At 32.5% G+C, this 18118-nt stretch overlaps 1 protein-coding gene across 4 annotated transcripts; it reads left to right on the top strand.

The window, feature by feature from the left end:
- Window positions 1-3117: 3117 nt before the first annotated feature.
- Window positions 3118-18054, top strand: LOC127841420 (post-GPI attachment to proteins factor 4-like). Of its 4 annotated transcripts, none has more exons than XM_052370241.1 (2): window positions 3118-3271; window positions 16611-18054. In XM_052370241.1, the coding sequence occupies exons 1-2, from the start codon at window positions 3179-3181 to the stop codon at window positions 17988-17990; spliced, it is 1473 nt and encodes a 490-aa protein (XP_052226201.1). In that variant the 5' UTR covers window positions 3118-3178; the 3' UTR covers window positions 17991-18054. The 4 variants fall into 4 exon arrangements, with proteins under 4 accessions (XP_052226201.1, XP_052226202.1, XP_052226203.1 ...); XM_052370242.1 differs by lacking the exon at window positions 3118-3271 and adding an exon at window positions 13804-13949; XM_052370243.1 differs by lacking the exon at window positions 3118-3271 and adding an exon at window positions 14002-14135.
- The last annotated feature ends 64 nt before the right edge of the window (window positions 18055-18118 follow it).

Here is an 18118-nt window from a genome sequence, read left to right on the forward strand (position 1 = left end):
CACAAGAAGAAAACTTTTTCAAACATGACCTAGCATGCGTTAACTTTGTACACACATATTTTGTAGACTTATTTTTTGAGGTGCAGTTTTGAGACAAATGCGAATTTGGGGCATCCTTGTCGTCCGGGCAAATCTCTAGCGTTACTTGAATGCCTGAGTGGAATTTAATACTCTTTATTTTAATAATTAGTGTAAGATAATGCTTTTTAGACTGTAAGTTCAGTTTTGAGACAATCTGACAATGGTATTTCATACAAATATGTAATTTGGAGGCAGTTAAGCACAAGCGAGCAAACCCCGTTACTGTTGTAGGAACAACTAACTTTGTCTCCCTCATTTTATCATTTTGTTTACTGTGACGGAAATTTTCTACTGAACCATAATTCAGTCATTTCACGCATCAGCAATGATACAAGCTGATGTAGACTGAAGACATGGTAAACGTGTGATCAACTGTGTAAATGACTATACCATTAAAGCGGGACGATTTTGCATCAGGAAACTGCGATTAGTTATTGTATGCGTTGAATGCAGTGTACACACATCTAATATCTAGAATGCTGCTGTTTTCGTCAGCATCATCGGTTATCAATATGCGGTCAAGAATTTCACATCGGATTCGCACCTTGCGGATATGCAATTGTATCAAGGTTCGTACAGTATTATTTATTAGTTTACCAATGACCTTTTTTCAATTTATGACAACAGTTTTGAATATACATTATGTTTTCGCGAAGATTTAATCGTGGGGCGCAAGAGTTTTGTGTACATGAAAGTGGTAACAATGATGTCGTATAATAATTTATTACTTGCTTGCTTCCGTTTATAGTTAAAATGTGTTTGTTCAAAGCAGTTATAAAAGTCGCTTGTTTCAGGTTTGTTTACAACAACTTGACTGAGCTCATGAAGACATGTATTCGAAATAATTACCCGTAGGCATTGTGGTAATACGCCATGTTTCATTAGGATATCGTCTGCTAAATTTCTCGCATAATGTTTATAGACGCAAAGTATAATTATAATACACACCATGGAGCTAATGTTGGTGTGTTGTATTTTTTTTAACCAGGTTTTCCGAAGGAAAAAACTGGTTATTAGATTGGCGAATGTCGGTGGGCGGGCGGGCGGAACAAGCTTGTCCAGGCCATAACTTTGTCGTTATTGTGAGATTTTAAAATCATTTGGCGCATTCGTTCACCATCATTGGACGGTGTGTCGCGCGAAAGAATAACGTCGATATCTCAAAGGTCACGGTCACACATGAGTTCAAAGGTACACATATGGCCATAATGAGCTTGTCCGGGCCATAACTAGTCATTCATTGTCAACTGCGTCATCATAGTATACATTGTATGATATCATTGATTACGCAATCTACAGCTTGTTTGCTACCATTACTTTTTGTTAAAACAAACAGCTTCTTACATCGGTATAGTATGTTAATTTAATAATAAACGTTTCAATTTACGGGCGAAATTTACCGTATTGTATTTCGGACGGACTTCCTGAATATGTGCGTAATTCAGGATTACGTAGATTGGATATAACGGGCAGATTTCTTAGTCCACTCGATGTCATTTTTACCGGGAGGATACCTATAAAATTGTTTCCGGCTCGCATATTAGGACGAAGTCCTGTTTAGCCTTCATTAACTACATTTAATTCAAGCAGTTGCTAAAGAACTTTTGTTTTTAAGTCCTAAAACCCACTTCCTGAACATGGACATGTTTAAATTATGTACAAGTACACACCGAGTTGGAAACTGTTGACTTTGTGCAATGGAATATATAAATAATATGCAAAAAAAAACTGTATATTTTTTATTCATAGACGCTCAAGTAGGTCAATGTATGAAGTTAAGTACTTTAAGTTTCAGTGGCGTAATAATCTTCTTATAAACCAAACGCGTAATTAAAAACAAAAATTCTAAAAAATATAATTACAATAATTTTGACCCACACCTACAAAAATTTTCAGTTTTAAAGGGACCTTTTTACGTTTTGGTCAATTGAAAACAAAATTTAAAAAATGTTTCAGATTCGCAAATGTTCGTGGTAGTTATGATATTTTTGTAGAAACAGTAATACTAAACATTTACCATGCTTTAAAATATCCATTATATGCATCTTTTGACGATAAGCAATAGACTTTTACTCCAGGGGTCAGTGGTTCGAGCCCAGCTGCGGGTTACTTATTTTTCGTTCTTTAATTTCATTCTTGCTTTTTAACTGGAGATTTTTAGATCCAATGCTTACATTTATCAATCTAAAGCATTTAATGACACACTTCAATAATGCCAAAATCTGTGAATAAGCCCTCTTTAATTAATATTCGATGTCATCGGCCGTCTAAGACGCTCATGAACATTTAACATTTACATGTTTATTTTTTCTGCAAAAGAAATAAATTAGTAAAATAAACGCTGCAAGTGTTGCGACTGTGAACAGATAATTGTTCATGTATTTAAATCCACTACCTCTTTTAATTATTCAGACAACTATTTTAAAGTTTATGTGATGAAGACAATTTGTAAAAGAAAATATATACACCTCTCACATTAGATCAGATTGTAAAGGAAGATCGTCTTCAAACGAGACTTGTACAGCAAATCTGTTTCAGCACATAGGACACTATTCGTGAATGAGAAAGATATGCTTAACCCTTTTATTGTGTGATAACATTAGTTTTGTACTTAAATAAAACTAGAATGCTGAGATCATAACTATTGCCGTTTTGGAACTGTGACCTTATTCTGAATTAACTATAACAATTATGATGTGGTTCATTCTTTGTTTGACGTAAACCAAGCGACGGACCGTCGCTTAAGGAGTGAGTTACGATAGTACACGGCAAACTTTACATTCAACCGGTATTTGCACATAGAAAGACAGGGTTCGACTAGGTCCAATTCTTTTCATTATTGCTATCATAAGGCCCCGGCTTCTGGAAAGTTGTATTACTTGGTTAGTAATATAAGTTACATAACAATTATCTAGAGCTACTTAAAATTATTACATTTCCGTTATAGAAATAAAGAACATTGTCATATATTCTAATATTATCTCACATAAACTAGTTCTGACTCAAAAATGTTCCTACCGATAAATGTGATCCAGACTGTAATATTGCTAGCCCGGATTGCTAGTGAACGCAGTGTACACACATCCAATATCTAATAATGCTGCTGTGTTCGTCAGCATCATCGGTTATCAATATGCCGTCAACAATTACACATTGGATTCGCACCATGCGGATATGCAATTGTATCAAGGTTCGTAGAGCATTATTTATTATGTTACCAATGAACTTTTTTTCAATTTATGACAACAGTTTTGAATAAATATTATGTTTTCGCGAAGATATATCCATGGGCGCATGCATTTTGTAAATGAAAGTAGTAACAACGATGTTGTATAATATTATTTTATTACTTGCTTTCTTCCGTTTATAGTTAAAATTGTTTGTTTAAAGCAGTTGTAAAAGTCGCTTGTTTCTGGTTTGTTTACAATTGACTGAGCTCATGAAGACATGTATTCGAAATAATTCGCTGCAGACATTGTGGTAATACGGAATGTTTCATTAGGATATCGTCTGCTAAATTTCTCGCATAAGACCTAAGACACGAAGTAGTTATAATACACCTTTACCATGGAGCTAAATATTGAACATTGTGTGTTGTTTTTTTTTGTTCAATGTGTTTTTCAATGTGTATTTTCTAGGTGATAAGGTACTGTCAGGATATGGATATATTGCATTGGTGTTTTCGTTGCAAATACGCAAATGAATCTACGTTAACTCGATTACAAATTTTTCATGTTAACGTTGCCTAGGATACATTAACATACAGCAACGTCGTGTATAATCGACTTGCGTGTATACATACGAGAAATACAATGTTAAAGTGACGTACGCAATAAACTGCGTCATCATAGTATACATTGTATGATGTCATTGATGACGTAATATACAGCTTGTTTTGACTACCATTACTATTTGTTTAAAACAAACAGCTTCTTGCATCGATATAGTATCTTTATTAATACACGTTTCTAGCACAATGTATTTTCATCTGGAACTTATTTTCAAAAGCGAATTCACACCTGTTGATTTGTTCTGAGGTATTCTGAAACCAAACAAAAATTGAATATGTCAGACACACAATACCACTCGTTGAATCCCTTTAACAGTAATTTTAATGTTGATTTCCACTCTCTAATCAACGCATTTTTTCAACAGAATATTCGTGTAAGTAGTAATTTAAAAATATCTTTTCCTACAAATTAATCCCATACTGCGCCTACATTAACTACATTTAATTCAAGCAGTTGCTAGAGCACTTTTGTTTTTAAGTCCTAAAACCCACCTCCTGAAAATGGACAAATAAGGAAAGGCTGATCATGTTAAGTAAATATTGACATATTTAAATTATGTACAAGTACATCCCGATTTGGAAACTGTTGACTTTGTGCAATGGAAATTTAAATAACATGCGAAAAAACTGCATAGCCTATATATATTTTTTTCATAAGACGTTCAAGTAGGTCAATAAATGAGGTTAAGTAGATCTACTTTAAGTTACAGTGGCGTAATAAATCTTATAAACCAAACGTGTAATTAACAACAAAAATCTAAAAAATATTATTACAATAATATTGACCCACACCTACAAAAATGTTCAGTTTTAAAGGGGCCTTTTCACGTTTTGGTAAATTGACAAAATTAAAAAAAAAATGTTTTAGATTGGCAAATGTTCGTTGTTGTTAGGATATTTGAAGAAACTTAACAGTAATACTAAACATTAACCATGCTCTAAAATATCCATTATATGCATCTTTTGACGATTTTAAAACCTGAAAATCATAAAGCGTTGCAACGCGAAACGATTGAATAATTTGGAGAGTTCTGTTGTTGTCGTTATATTTTTTGATACAAAAGACGATTGGTGATATTAAGTATAAAATACACCACTGATTGTATCAGCGCGGATGTCTAAGTGGTGTAAGCGATAGCCTTTACTCCAGGGGTCAGTGATTCGAGCCCAGCTCTTTATTACTTCTTTTTCGTTCTTAATATTATTATTGTTTTTTTTTTACTGGAGATTTTAGATCCAATGCTTACATTTATCAATATAAAGCATTTAATGACAAACTTCAATAAATGCCAAAAATCTGTGAATAAGCCCCTTGAATTAATATTCGATGTCATTGGCGTCTAAGAAACTCATTAACATTGAGCATCTAAATGTTTACTTTTTCTGCAAAAGAAATAAATTAGTAAAATTAGCGCTGCAAGTGTTGCGACTCTGGACAGATAATCGTTTATGAATTAAATACACTACCTTTTTAATTGTTCGGACAACTATTTAAAGTTTATGTTGATGAAGACAATTTGAAAAAGAAAATACATACACCTCTCACAGTACAAGATTTTACAAGCTTCCGTTGGCATTTTATATTGAAAGCAACTACCCATATTCCACCTATTGATACAGAATCCTGGAATATTTATTTTGTCTATTTTGCTGCTGAGAATAATACAAGCTGCGCTTAGTTATTAAACAAAATGATTTTTGTATAAAAATGTGTTATTGTTTTCAGAAGACGATAGACAGTCAAAACTTGAATGCTTGTGTTCAGTGTAAAATCATCAGGTGTGCACCATAGACATCAACAAGTAACACATAAAATATTCAAATCACAACATCAATAAACGTATACAAGTAAAGAGTGTAGTTAAATAAATTATAATTCGGATAATTATTATGTAAATTCATATGCAAATGACAACATTTTTCAACTCCACATCTTGTCAGTTACAACACAACGGGATGTTAAAAGAAATCGTCTGAAAATATAAAGAAAAATTAATACGAAGAACTTCAGCCAACATTCAGAACAAAACACAACTGATATCACATAAACAACGTCAATGTGCCGGACATTTTAGCAAAAACATTTTCAATAAATATGCACCAACAATTATCTCCAGGAAGTGTGAGCCCTTACAGAACAGAATGTTTGCTGCAACTTTGCCGCACCTTTGCGGCAAACTTTTTGTTTGCGGGAAGGCTTGCAAGAACTTTGCAGGACTTGTGGCTAACCGCAAAGTTTCTGCAAAGTTGCCGCAAAGTTGCAAGAACTTTGCGGCTAGCCGCAGTTTGCAAGAAGTTAGCAAGAAACTTTTTCAAAATATTAGTGTTGCAGGAACTTTGCAAGAAACTTTCATTAAAAATATTGACATTGCACTAACTTTGCAAGAAACTTTGATATAATATTGATGTTGCAGGAACTTTGTCAGAAACTCCGGATTTTATGACAAAATGTTTTATGCCCTACATGTCAATATTAGAATATGAACTGAGTTTGATCCTATCAATATTACTGTTGTAAAAACTCTTAACATTGGCTTACTATAGTAAAAGTAGTTTTCTTAGTAAAAATGGGCATACTTTCAACAAAATGCATCAGAGAGTTGCCTACTCTTGCCTGATTTAAATGTGAGGTCATGATTGTAAACAAACTGCGCAACATTACAAACAATAAAATATGTCAATGTATATACAATTTATGTCTTAGCACCAAATGTACTGTGTGTGTTTTTTAACTACTCTATAGTGGATATAGCATAAATATGTATATTCAATTTATGTATAATTCCTATATATGCTCTATAGCTAAAGCATAGAATAATCATATTACACTGTTTACCTATACAAAGTTAACATTGATATTGTGTTTATCAATATTTGTTAACCGAAAACCGGCTTATCACCAAATGTACTTGTATTGTGTTGTTTTTTTAACTCTTCTGTAACGGATATAGTACAATACGTTTATACAATTTATGTCTTATCACCAAATGTACTTGTATTGTTTTTAACTACTCTATAGTGGATATCGCAAAATATGTATATTCAATTTATGTATATTTCCTTATATATGCTCTATAGCTGAAGCATAGAATAATCATATTACACTTAAATTTTAAAATTTATGTTTAAATCCTTAAGTTGCTCCTTTTGTTTAAACATATAATATACATATTACAGTGTGACCTTAATTATGAAAATACATACCTCAAACATATCTTTTTTTAAATCTTACATACCGAAAAGTAACGTCTTAACTTAGCGTAATTTAATTACAAAAACTTATAAAATACATACTCCAGTGAAATCATTATTATTACTAATATCCATTTTTTAAACTTCCGTTTTTGAGAACATTAGATACCGATAATTTATGTCTTATATTTAAGGCAATCTACCTTGCATAAGCACATTTGCTTGTTTTTTTGTGTGTTTACATGTTGTATTTTATTCTTTTTTTCTATGTCTCTATTGGGGACAAGTTGTTTTTTTGTGTTTTCTTCTCACCTTTGTGATTATTTCCTTTTACTTCTTCATGTCTATGGAATATTCATCTTTTTGTATCCCTAATTTTTGCTATCTATTTCTGTTTGTATGTATGGACATCTTATGTCCTACACGAGAAACCAACTGGACATGTTTTCAAAATAGAAACTTACTGGACAAGCACACACAAATTAGCATTTACATCACCCTCCACCTCTTCAAATGATTAAATTATGCTCTCTGAATGTAAAAGGGCCTAAGCAATAAAGACAAACGCATAAAACTCTTCAAATGGTTAGACGAAAAAAATATAGTATATGCCTATTACAAGAAAGACACTGGACACATACTTTAGCACAAACCCTAAAAGATGAATGGGACGGAGACATCTATCTCAGTGGACAACATACTAATAAACAAGGCATTGCCTTTCTGATAAAAAATAATATAGGGATCACAGTCGATAACTTTAACGAAATAATAATTGGCAGACAAGCAAGTATAGATATCAAAATACACGAAACACAATTAACATTAATTAACGTTTACGGCCCTAAAATTGATGATTCCACATTTTACGAAACATTACAATCCTTTATAATTGATAACCAAGATAAAAACATTATAGTCGGTGTCGATTTCAATACTGTCCTTAACCTATTACTAGATAAAAGAAGGGCAGCCTTTATACTCATCCTAAATATAGAAACATTTTAAACAACATAATTGAAAACTACAAAATGATAGACATCTGGCGTACAGTAAATTCAAACGAAAGCAAATTCACCTGGCACTCAAACACGAAACCAACAATATTCTGTAGATTAGACTATTTTTTAATATCTTAGTCACTTTGCAACATTGTTGACACATGTAGCATAAACCAGGATTTATGACTGACCACTCTCTAGTTGAACTTAAACTACACAATATACAACCTGAAAGAGGCACAGGATACTTTAAAATTAATAATAGCATCTTATTAGATACACAATATCAAACACAAATAAAACAAGAAATATTCAACAAAGTTCAAAATAATAAAGATGCGAACCCAAACTCATTATGGGAAGTAATAAAAAGAAATATACGTAACACAACAATTAGATACACGTCATTCAAACAAAGAGAAACACACAAACTTGAAACTGAAACAAACACATACGATACCAAAGCCATTGAAAATGAAATAACATAAATAAAAACAAATATTAGAAGGAATTTATCATACACATCTCAATGGAATAATATTAAGAGCACGTGCATAGCATGTTGAACACAATGAAAAAAATACAAAAGTCTTCGCAAACATAGAAAAACGTAGAAGTGAACAAAAAACTGTACACAAACTAGTAGTCAATGGCGAAGATATAACAAACAGAACTCAAATACTAGAAGAACAACGTTTATTTTTCGAAACCCTTTATAAACGAAAACATGTTAAAATAACACCCTTTTTAAAAATACACATCATGCTTTAAATCAAGACGAAAAACTACTGTGCGACGGATTACTAATGAATATGAATGTGGAATAGCACAAAAAAATGCAAAATAACAAAAGTCCAGGATCTGATTGCATCACAATCGAATTTTATCAAATATTCTGGAATGATATTAAAACACATTTAATTAATTCACTAAACTATTCATTTAACAACGAAAACTTAACTATGCTACAAAAACAATCACTCATTCCAAAACTTGGAAAAAACTAAGAATCCTTATCAAACTGGCGCCCGATTAGTTTACTGAACAACGATTATAAAATTGCAACTAAATGTATATCAAACAGAATTAAAAAAAAATGTTACCATCCATCATTTCAAGATCTCAATCTGGTTTCATTAAAGGACGTTACATTGGTGAAAACGTACGTTTGATACAAGAATGCATAAATTATTTCAACCAAACAAACAATTCTGGCCTCATTTTCTTTGCAGACTTCGAAAACGCTTTTGATTCACTAGACCATTCGTTTATGTTCTCTTGCTTAGAAAATATTAACTTTGGTGAAAGTCTTATTAAATGGATCAAACTTTTTTATACCGATATTAACAGTATAATAATAAACAATGGCTTTTTCTCAAACAGTTTTAACATCGAACGAGGGGTAAGATAAGGATGTCCACTTTCATCCTCGCTATTTATAATATGCATCGAGTATCTATCACACTATATCCAATCAAATAAACATATAAAGGGAATATCGCTAGAACCTGATGAAGAAATTAAACAGCCCCTATGTGCCGACGATGCAACATATTTCTTAAATGACAGTAGTGACTCATTCAATAATCTTAATAATAGAATCGCAAACCCTTTATGGAATGGCATCGGGCCTTAAACTAAACAAAAGCAAATACACTGTGCTACGAGTAAGTAAATTTAAACAAAGTAATATCCGTCTTAAACAAGAAATGAAATTCAACTGGACATCAGATGAAGCAACAACGTTAGGAATAACCTTCACAAACAATGAAAATAAAACAATTCTAAAAACATATTGCCTAAAGTACAAAAATTTAAAAATTGTTTAAAATCATGGCAGCATCGTAAAGTTACACTAATCGGAAAAAAACACGTATTGAAAACGTTTGCACTTCCTAAATTAATGTATACACTAACAGTTCTGCCAAACCCACCAAATGATATTATTGATGATATAAAATCATAAAATCAGAAATATTTAATTTCATATGGGACGGTAAACCTGATAAGATCAAGCGAACTGAATTAATTAAATCAGTGGAATATGGAGGTATCAGACTACCGGATATAGACTAATTAATGAATGCAATTAAATGCAGTTAGATTAAAAGATATTTAGATAATACCAATACGAGTTAATGGAAATTATTATACCAGAAAATTCTTAAGACATGTGGTGACTTCTTACTTTTTGAATGTAATATCGACAATAATATCTTAGATGAAATATCAACCAAAAACATATTTCTATCGAATGTTCTATCGGCATGGTGTAAAGATACTGATAATTTAGAAACCAAAATAAAGAGTAAAATCATTCTATGGAACAATAATAACATAACTACTAACAATAAAACGTTTTTCTATAAATATTGGTTCAAACGAAACATAAAATATGTAGATCAATTGTACGACTACAGAATAAACGACTTCTATTCTTTTAATAACTTATGCTACATATTCGGAATATCAACAAGTAATTTCCTGATGTACTACACATTGATCAAAAGTATACCCATACATATTAAAGCTGTTATCAATATAAATAACACACCATGTACTCAAAAAACATTCGTAGAAAACATTATTGCGAAACAAAACAAAACGAACAAAATATTCTACACACTTCAAATTAAAAACCCTTCCGAAATCTCTAAAGCTCAAACTAAATGGCAAAACCTTCTTTGAGAAAAAGAATTTAATTGGAAACAAATATTAGTCATGCCATATAAATCAACTACTGATAGCACACTGAGAAATTTTCAATATAAATACATCCAGAGAATCATAGCTACAAATAAATATCTTTTTAAGTGCAACCTTTCCAATACAAATCTATATGATATGTGTAGTGAACATATTGAAACAATAGAACACCTTTTCTGGGAGTGTAAACATATTCAATCTCTATGGAATCAATTGACAACCTTTTTAGAGAAACAACAATTAAATGTTATACTATCTCTCTTAGACATCAGTTTAGGTGTAAATACCTTCAAAATACAAAAGGTTAATAACGTTGTGAATTACATAATTATATTAATGAAATATTTTATATTCAGCATGAAATACAGAAAACAAATACCTACAATGAACTGTTTTATCAATTATTTAAAACTGAAGATCCATATTGAAAAAGAAATTGCCCTAAACAATGATACACATCATCTATTTGCACAAAAATGGAAACACGTGAAACTTTTATAAACAAGTCCAGTATGCTCTTTACCCTCTTTAAATAACTCATCCTTATTTACAACTATTCAGTGTGTGTTTTTTTTCTTTTAATCTTTTCTTTTCTATAAACCCTTCTTTTTTTAATCTAAGGAAATCACAAAGTCAAAAGAGTATATATATAAGCATATCTTGTATAACATGTCTGAACAGTATTGCTGCTATTATTGAATAAAAAAAATAAAAAAATAAAAATATGTCAATGGACTAAATAATATTTCAAAGTAGCATTAAGACAAGAATGCAGAAGCTCTGGTGATAAGTATGATAGCTCTCCTTATTCTTTGAATAGTACGTAACGTTAAATAGGGAAATAATATAAAAACATTAATTGTATGGTTAAGTATGTTTATTTAAAAGTACAATCTTTTTAATTTCCATTGGTATGAAAATGTATTTACAAAAAATAAATCAGTAGAATGTCTTCCTTATTTTTGAGTTATTCTTCAGACGACAAAAGCACTGACAAAGGATGCTGGACGTTTAGGTGCTTGACGAATACTAATTTTTTAGCAAAAAAGGGGAATGACTCTTATAAATTCTTGACAGAGTTGTCGCCTCGAGTCAATAGAAGTATATAGGTCATCGAATTATTATGTGCATAAAGTTTTTAGTTGAAAGAAAGAAAGCCAAGAATCTTAACAATTCACGCTGACTCAGATGGCAGACTGAAGACAATAGCTGCACTTTTTTTCTTGCAAACCTTCCCGCAAACAAAAAAGTTTGCCGCAAAGTTGCAGCAAACATTCTGTTTCTGTAAGGGATCAATTCTGATTGGTTCAATGCAGATTGTGAGCCAAATTTGAATGTGTAAACATGCATAGATCCACGCAGGACCTGTTACTGGTTGAAATGTAGTTTGAAAGCAATGTTTGGACTTTTTAAAGTTAAAGTTTTAACAATATCCTGAAATACTGACTTTGATGAACATTTTTAAACAATTAAGTAGAATGTGGAAATCATTTTGTGTGTCAACAAGTCTAAAGGAGGAATTCAGTGAGTTATGAATGGCCCTTTTGGAAATGCTTTGAACTATGAAAACAGATTTGTATTGTTTTTCTTATAATGTTAAGTTTAATTTAATGATATTGTTTAACAGTTTCAAATACCTGTTTTGGTGGGTGATTTACATTTAAAATAAATGATGAAACAAATTATCTTTGCAGTAGGTCACATAAAAGACATATTAAGTCAGTCAAAAGTATTTCTATCTTACAAAACCAACATAGTTGTAACAATTAATTGCTTAATCAGTGACCAAATGAAATGGCAATGTAACCAATACTTAGATTTATTTATGAATAACTACTCTGCCACGCCTTTTTTCGCGTACATATATAAGAAAGCTATTGCTATCGCTTAAAAGGTGTAAAGCAAAAACTTAATATAATATAGTTTGTAACTTAATCAAAATTATACAATAGTCAATCAAACATAAAACCTTTCTGTTTTAGTTTTATGTTTGGTGAAGCATTCATATGACATTTCTAACATTTACAAAAGAAAGCTATATATGTGTTTGCTTGCAATTTCATTTACAGAACATTCACCATGTGACAACTTTGCAAGAACTTTGCGGCAACTTTGCAAGAACTTTGCGGCAACTTTGCAAGAACTTTGCGGCAAAGTTACCGCAAAGTCCCGTATGCAAATGAAGTTTGCGATAACTTTGCAAGAACTTTGCGGCAACTCTGCAGCAACTTTGCAAGAACTTTGCAGCAAAGTTACCGCGAACTCCCATATGTAAATGAAGTTTGCATGAACATGGCAAGAACTTTGCGGCAAATTTGCAGCAAACTTTTACCATGTAAATTAAGTTTGCGTTAAAGTTGCTGCAAAGCTCATTTGCATGGTAAAAGTTTGCAAGAAAGCATGTTTGCGGCAACTTTGCTGCAAATTAGCTAGAACATTTTGCAGGAGGCCTGCTTTTTCGGTAAGGGAGTCTAAACAAATATGATACACACAACACAGAATTCAAATTCGCATTGAAAGTATCATATTAATTAAAGGAATGGACAAAAAATCAAGTAAACTTAGCTGCTTCAGACCATTTCACATGAATTAAAAACTTGACTGAAATTAAACTGAATATTAACTTTTATTATTGTAAAAACTACACTCGTTAAACCAATGTAGCCGATTATTTTAACTCACACGGGGAAAGCGAATGTTATCACGGTGTTTTCCTCATCCATACTTTAGTGCCACGGCAGCCAAATACACACCTCGAATGGCAAATCAATAGAATTAAACCCCAATAAACTCCACAACGAGCAATCCGTGGATTTTTCGCCCTGTACCATTATCTCAATCTTTCTTCTAAATACAATGTACCATAAAACATGTACAATACCAACACGAAACCGGTTTTATTAACCCGCAAATAATTTCATTAATTTACCTCATAACGCAAAAATTACTTGCCATAAAAGCTCGGACTAAAAAAAAGATTATTTTGATAAAAGTGGTTCAGTTCTGATAAAAGTGATACGCTCAAAATGAATACGTTCTCAACATGAATACGGTCTTTACACAGTGGCACATGTTTGTTATCAGTGACCCACATGTTCATTTCTGTTATCAGCGTTTATACGCATAAGGTCGTAATGTACACGTTGTTAAGTATCATGGGGATATTTTATTGTTTCAAGGTTGGTTCAATACTTTTACCTTTTTTTTCACCAATAGTTTTGGCATTTTTTAATTTTAAATCAATATGAGGTTTTCACTAGGATTTATCCGTGTTTCACATACATGTAATATGGTGAAAGTATTACTTTTATTATCATCAGTGTTTGTTCCAACCACAGGGACCTTAAACAAAATACATTTTAAAAGTGAGTCTACCTACACGACCTACGGATGAGGTGTGAATTGCATTTGGGTCCATTGATTTTTTGGCGAAGTTATTGGCATTGGACTTCGATTTTTTGTGTTTTCCGGGGTTTTTTTTAAGCATCGCTTTCAGATATGAAGCTAATTTTTGGTATTTTAGTCGACATACATGACTTACAGATAAAGTGTGATTTTCGTTCCGGTTCATTGATTTTTTTTGTGAAGTTATGGGCCTTGGACTTAGAAATTTTCTCTATATCAACCATTTTACCCAACGCTTCCTTGCAATGAGCTGATTTTCGGTATGTGATTTTACCTTAATGACTTGCAGATTAAGTGTTAGTTTCGTTTCGGTTCAATGAGTTTTGACGAAGTTCTGGGCCTTGGACTTTGGAATTTTCTTTAACATAACACTTCCGGAATATTTGTCCAAAAGGCTGTCAGATACTGCTCAAGGCCCGTAACTTTGTAAAATAGCAATGGAGAATAATTTCGTCAAGAATGTTTTCAATTGGGATTATAAAGCTGTTGTGTTGCTTCGAAGCGCAGTAGGGGGCAGTGTGTTTCACAAACGCAGCTCTTGTTAAAATAAAATTTGCTATTTCAGAATTATGTGCAACATGAATGCTTTTTCAAAATTCTGCAACTATTCCCAACATGAATGCTATTACAGATTCTGGAACTTTTTCCAACATGAATGCGGATTTATAATATGCACTCTTTGCAATATCATATGAATGCTCTCTCAGAATTGTGCACTCTTTACAGCATGAATGCTTTTTTAGAATACTGCACTCTTTCCAACATGAATGTGTTTACAGACTTCTGCAATCTTTCGAACATAAATACTATTGCAAAATTCTGAACTATTTCCGACATGAACGCTAAATTGCATAATTATGAACTATTTCAAACATGAATTTTTCGTCAGAATTCAGAACTCTTTCCAACATCAATGTTATTTAAAAGGAATATTGGTGTTCAAAAGGGATGGGCTGATAAGAAACTGATGAATATTATAAATAGTTAAATACAACTTCGGTATTGAAATAAATGATAATCCTATGTACCTTTAAGCACGGCTGGTCGCCTGCATGACATATACGTACAGCAAAGGTAGATACGTAATTTTGCTATTAAAGAATATAAAGTTACGTTTTAATGTTTTTTTCATTCATAATTTTGAAATTATATGCTCAAAATAAAACGCCAATACCGGTACTTACATTCAGAGCCGAATCGGTGGCTTTGCGCAAAGCCATATTATTTTAGCGCTAACATGTAATCGCTGGTGGTAAACCGCCTGTAAATAATTGTGTTGCTAAATGTGAGCGTAGTCGCTTATCTATGTTTGTTATTTTTCATGCAAAATATTGGTTCAAAATTCTCTGTTATACAATAGTAAAGTCGCTTGATAATATCGGAAATAATTAAGGTTATAAATAACTCGCAGCTCAATTTCAGACATTGGTTCGGTTTTATTTGGGTACCTCAACATGTTTGGAATATTGATATTTCTGTATTGCTGTTTAAGCAATGCATAATTGATTGCGCGAATCAAGCTTGGCATGACTCTTCTAGATGCGATATTTACGAACAATATAAACACTATAAACCATCTTAATGTAGACCGATACTTTAACTTGGATAGATTGTCCCAAATAAAATGTCATTAGTAATTAGCGAAATTTCGATGTTCTAGCCATGGGCTCGGATTAGAATTAGGAAGGAAATTTTAATTCCAATAAACCTTAGAATTGATGAAAATGTCCGAATAGCAAAAATAAAATACTTAAATGGAAGATGAATGTCTTGTATTGTTCAAATTTTCACAGTTTTCTCAGATAAGTCAACTTTATCTGTATAATTGTTATCACGAAGTAAACACTTTAAACAATTTTGAATGTAGAAGTCTGTTTACAAATTAAAAATAAATATTTTTGTTAAACAGTCAGCTTACCATGTTAAATTGTCTACATGTTCCAATACGATAAAACAGTAACGTGTTCCATTATTTGATTGGTATTATGTATTCATGCATATGTATACAAATATTTATTTTGACCAAAACAATTTTTCATTTCACGTACGACACAATTACATGGTACATGTATTTAATTGCACTTGTTTGTGTATTGAGTCCATGTTAGGGCATTAACCTTTATACTAGATGAAATTATTTTTGCAGTATGAGAATATAAATGCCTCTAAAAGAAAAGCGTTAAACAAATCTGTATAAGTTCAAGCTTTACGTAGCAAAATATACGATATTGATGCATATGAAACCACACCAATTGTACTATCATACTTTGGCTGTTATAACCTGTTATATAGTTTCTCTAAATGACAGTTTCAAAGTCATTCTACTGTTGTCACGTCAGTATTATTACATCTTCAGGATTTTGTAATTGATAAGCTGCCGAACAAGGAAGTGGCTGGCTGAGCTCGGACTAATTATTTTCTCTCTTTGGTTGCAGGTTTCCGTGTCCATTTTACGTAACGTGTTGAAGAAACAAAAGAAACTGATATGTGCGTATTTATTAACATTTGGCCTCATACTTCCGTTGTTGTGCCATCATCTCCGAAACACGAGTTTGGAGTTTCTCTACAATCGAAACCAGACGGCTGCTGCACAGGCAATGATCCGGGAAAACACAGCTCGCTTTGAGCAATCCTTAAAGTCACTGCAAAGGTTTGAAGATCGGAAAACATTCTGTCAAACTCTTCCATTCATGTGTTCGATGGACAGAACTAGACAAGGAACTGCTTTATTTGCTTCTGACACAAAAAGCGATGCGTTGAAAAAGCCTTCGCCTATGGATGACTCACTTGCACCAACCCATGGTTTTCATAGAGTACAACAGAAGCGAACTTATAGCAGAGATTATTTTAAAGGAGGACTTGCAATTTCTGTTGTCACAGTTGCCCGGACTTCCAAATATCATAATTACACAGGACACTATCTACCACAGACTGTTGCTAGGTTACTGGAAATAATATCGGTTTCTGAAGAACTAATGGAGCGAACTCCAGTTCATTTAAGCGTGTGTAATGTGGACTTTAAGGCCAATGCACATTCGGATATAAAATTACTGCCAGTATGGATTCCTGTTTCCCAGCGATTCAAAATCGAACCAAACAAGACGGATCTTACACAAAATGAGTTAATAGATAAGGAAAAGAACGATTACGTATTTTGTATTAATAAGTCTTTGGAGTTAAATTTCTCATACGTGATGATTGTTGAAGACGATGCTTTAGCGAATGCAAACCTGTTCGATGTTTTAAAGAGATTTTTCGTTTCAGAAAGGTTCGCATACACTGACGAAATCATATTTAATCCGATTAGCAATTATGCTTTTTTGAAACTGTATCACCCAGAAAGGTTACTCGGCTATTTTGGATTTGACGCAGAACGCATTCCTGAATTGGTATCATTGTCTATTATATTGACTACTCTGACATTATTAATACGCACAATTGTTCAGGGTAGTGCTTTCAATCACTTCTATCTATGTCATGCTATAAATGCGTTTCTTATGTTTCTGCTAGGAATAATGGTCATTGGTAGATCTAACATAAACGCTCTTCGTACATATTCGGACTACCTCTATTACATAACCCCTGCACCAAGCTGTTGTTCGCCGGCCATTTTGTTTCCACGGGCGGGGGCGGTTACCATAGTGACGCGACTTGAACCCATGACATGCAAGGCAGGATTTGCCAAGGACTCCGCAATTGATCAGATTGTAAAGGAAGATCGTCTTCAAACGAGACTTGTACAGCCAAACCTGTTTCAGCACATAGGACACTATTCGTCATTGAGAAAAGATATGCTCAACCCTTTTATTGTGTAATAACAGACGTTGTGTACTTAAATAATACTAGAATGCTGAGATAATAATTATTGCCGTTTTGGAATTGTGATCTTGTTCTAAATTTAACCTATGTTTTGTATTTAAACATGTACATTTGGTTATCCTTT

The sequence above is a fragment of the Dreissena polymorpha genome, chromosome 8 (assembly GCF_020536995.1).
Source record: "Dreissena polymorpha isolate Duluth1 chromosome 8, UMN_Dpol_1.0, whole genome shotgun sequence".
In the NCBI taxonomy this organism is placed as follows: domain Eukaryota; kingdom Metazoa; phylum Mollusca; class Bivalvia; order Myida; family Dreissenidae; genus Dreissena; species Dreissena polymorpha.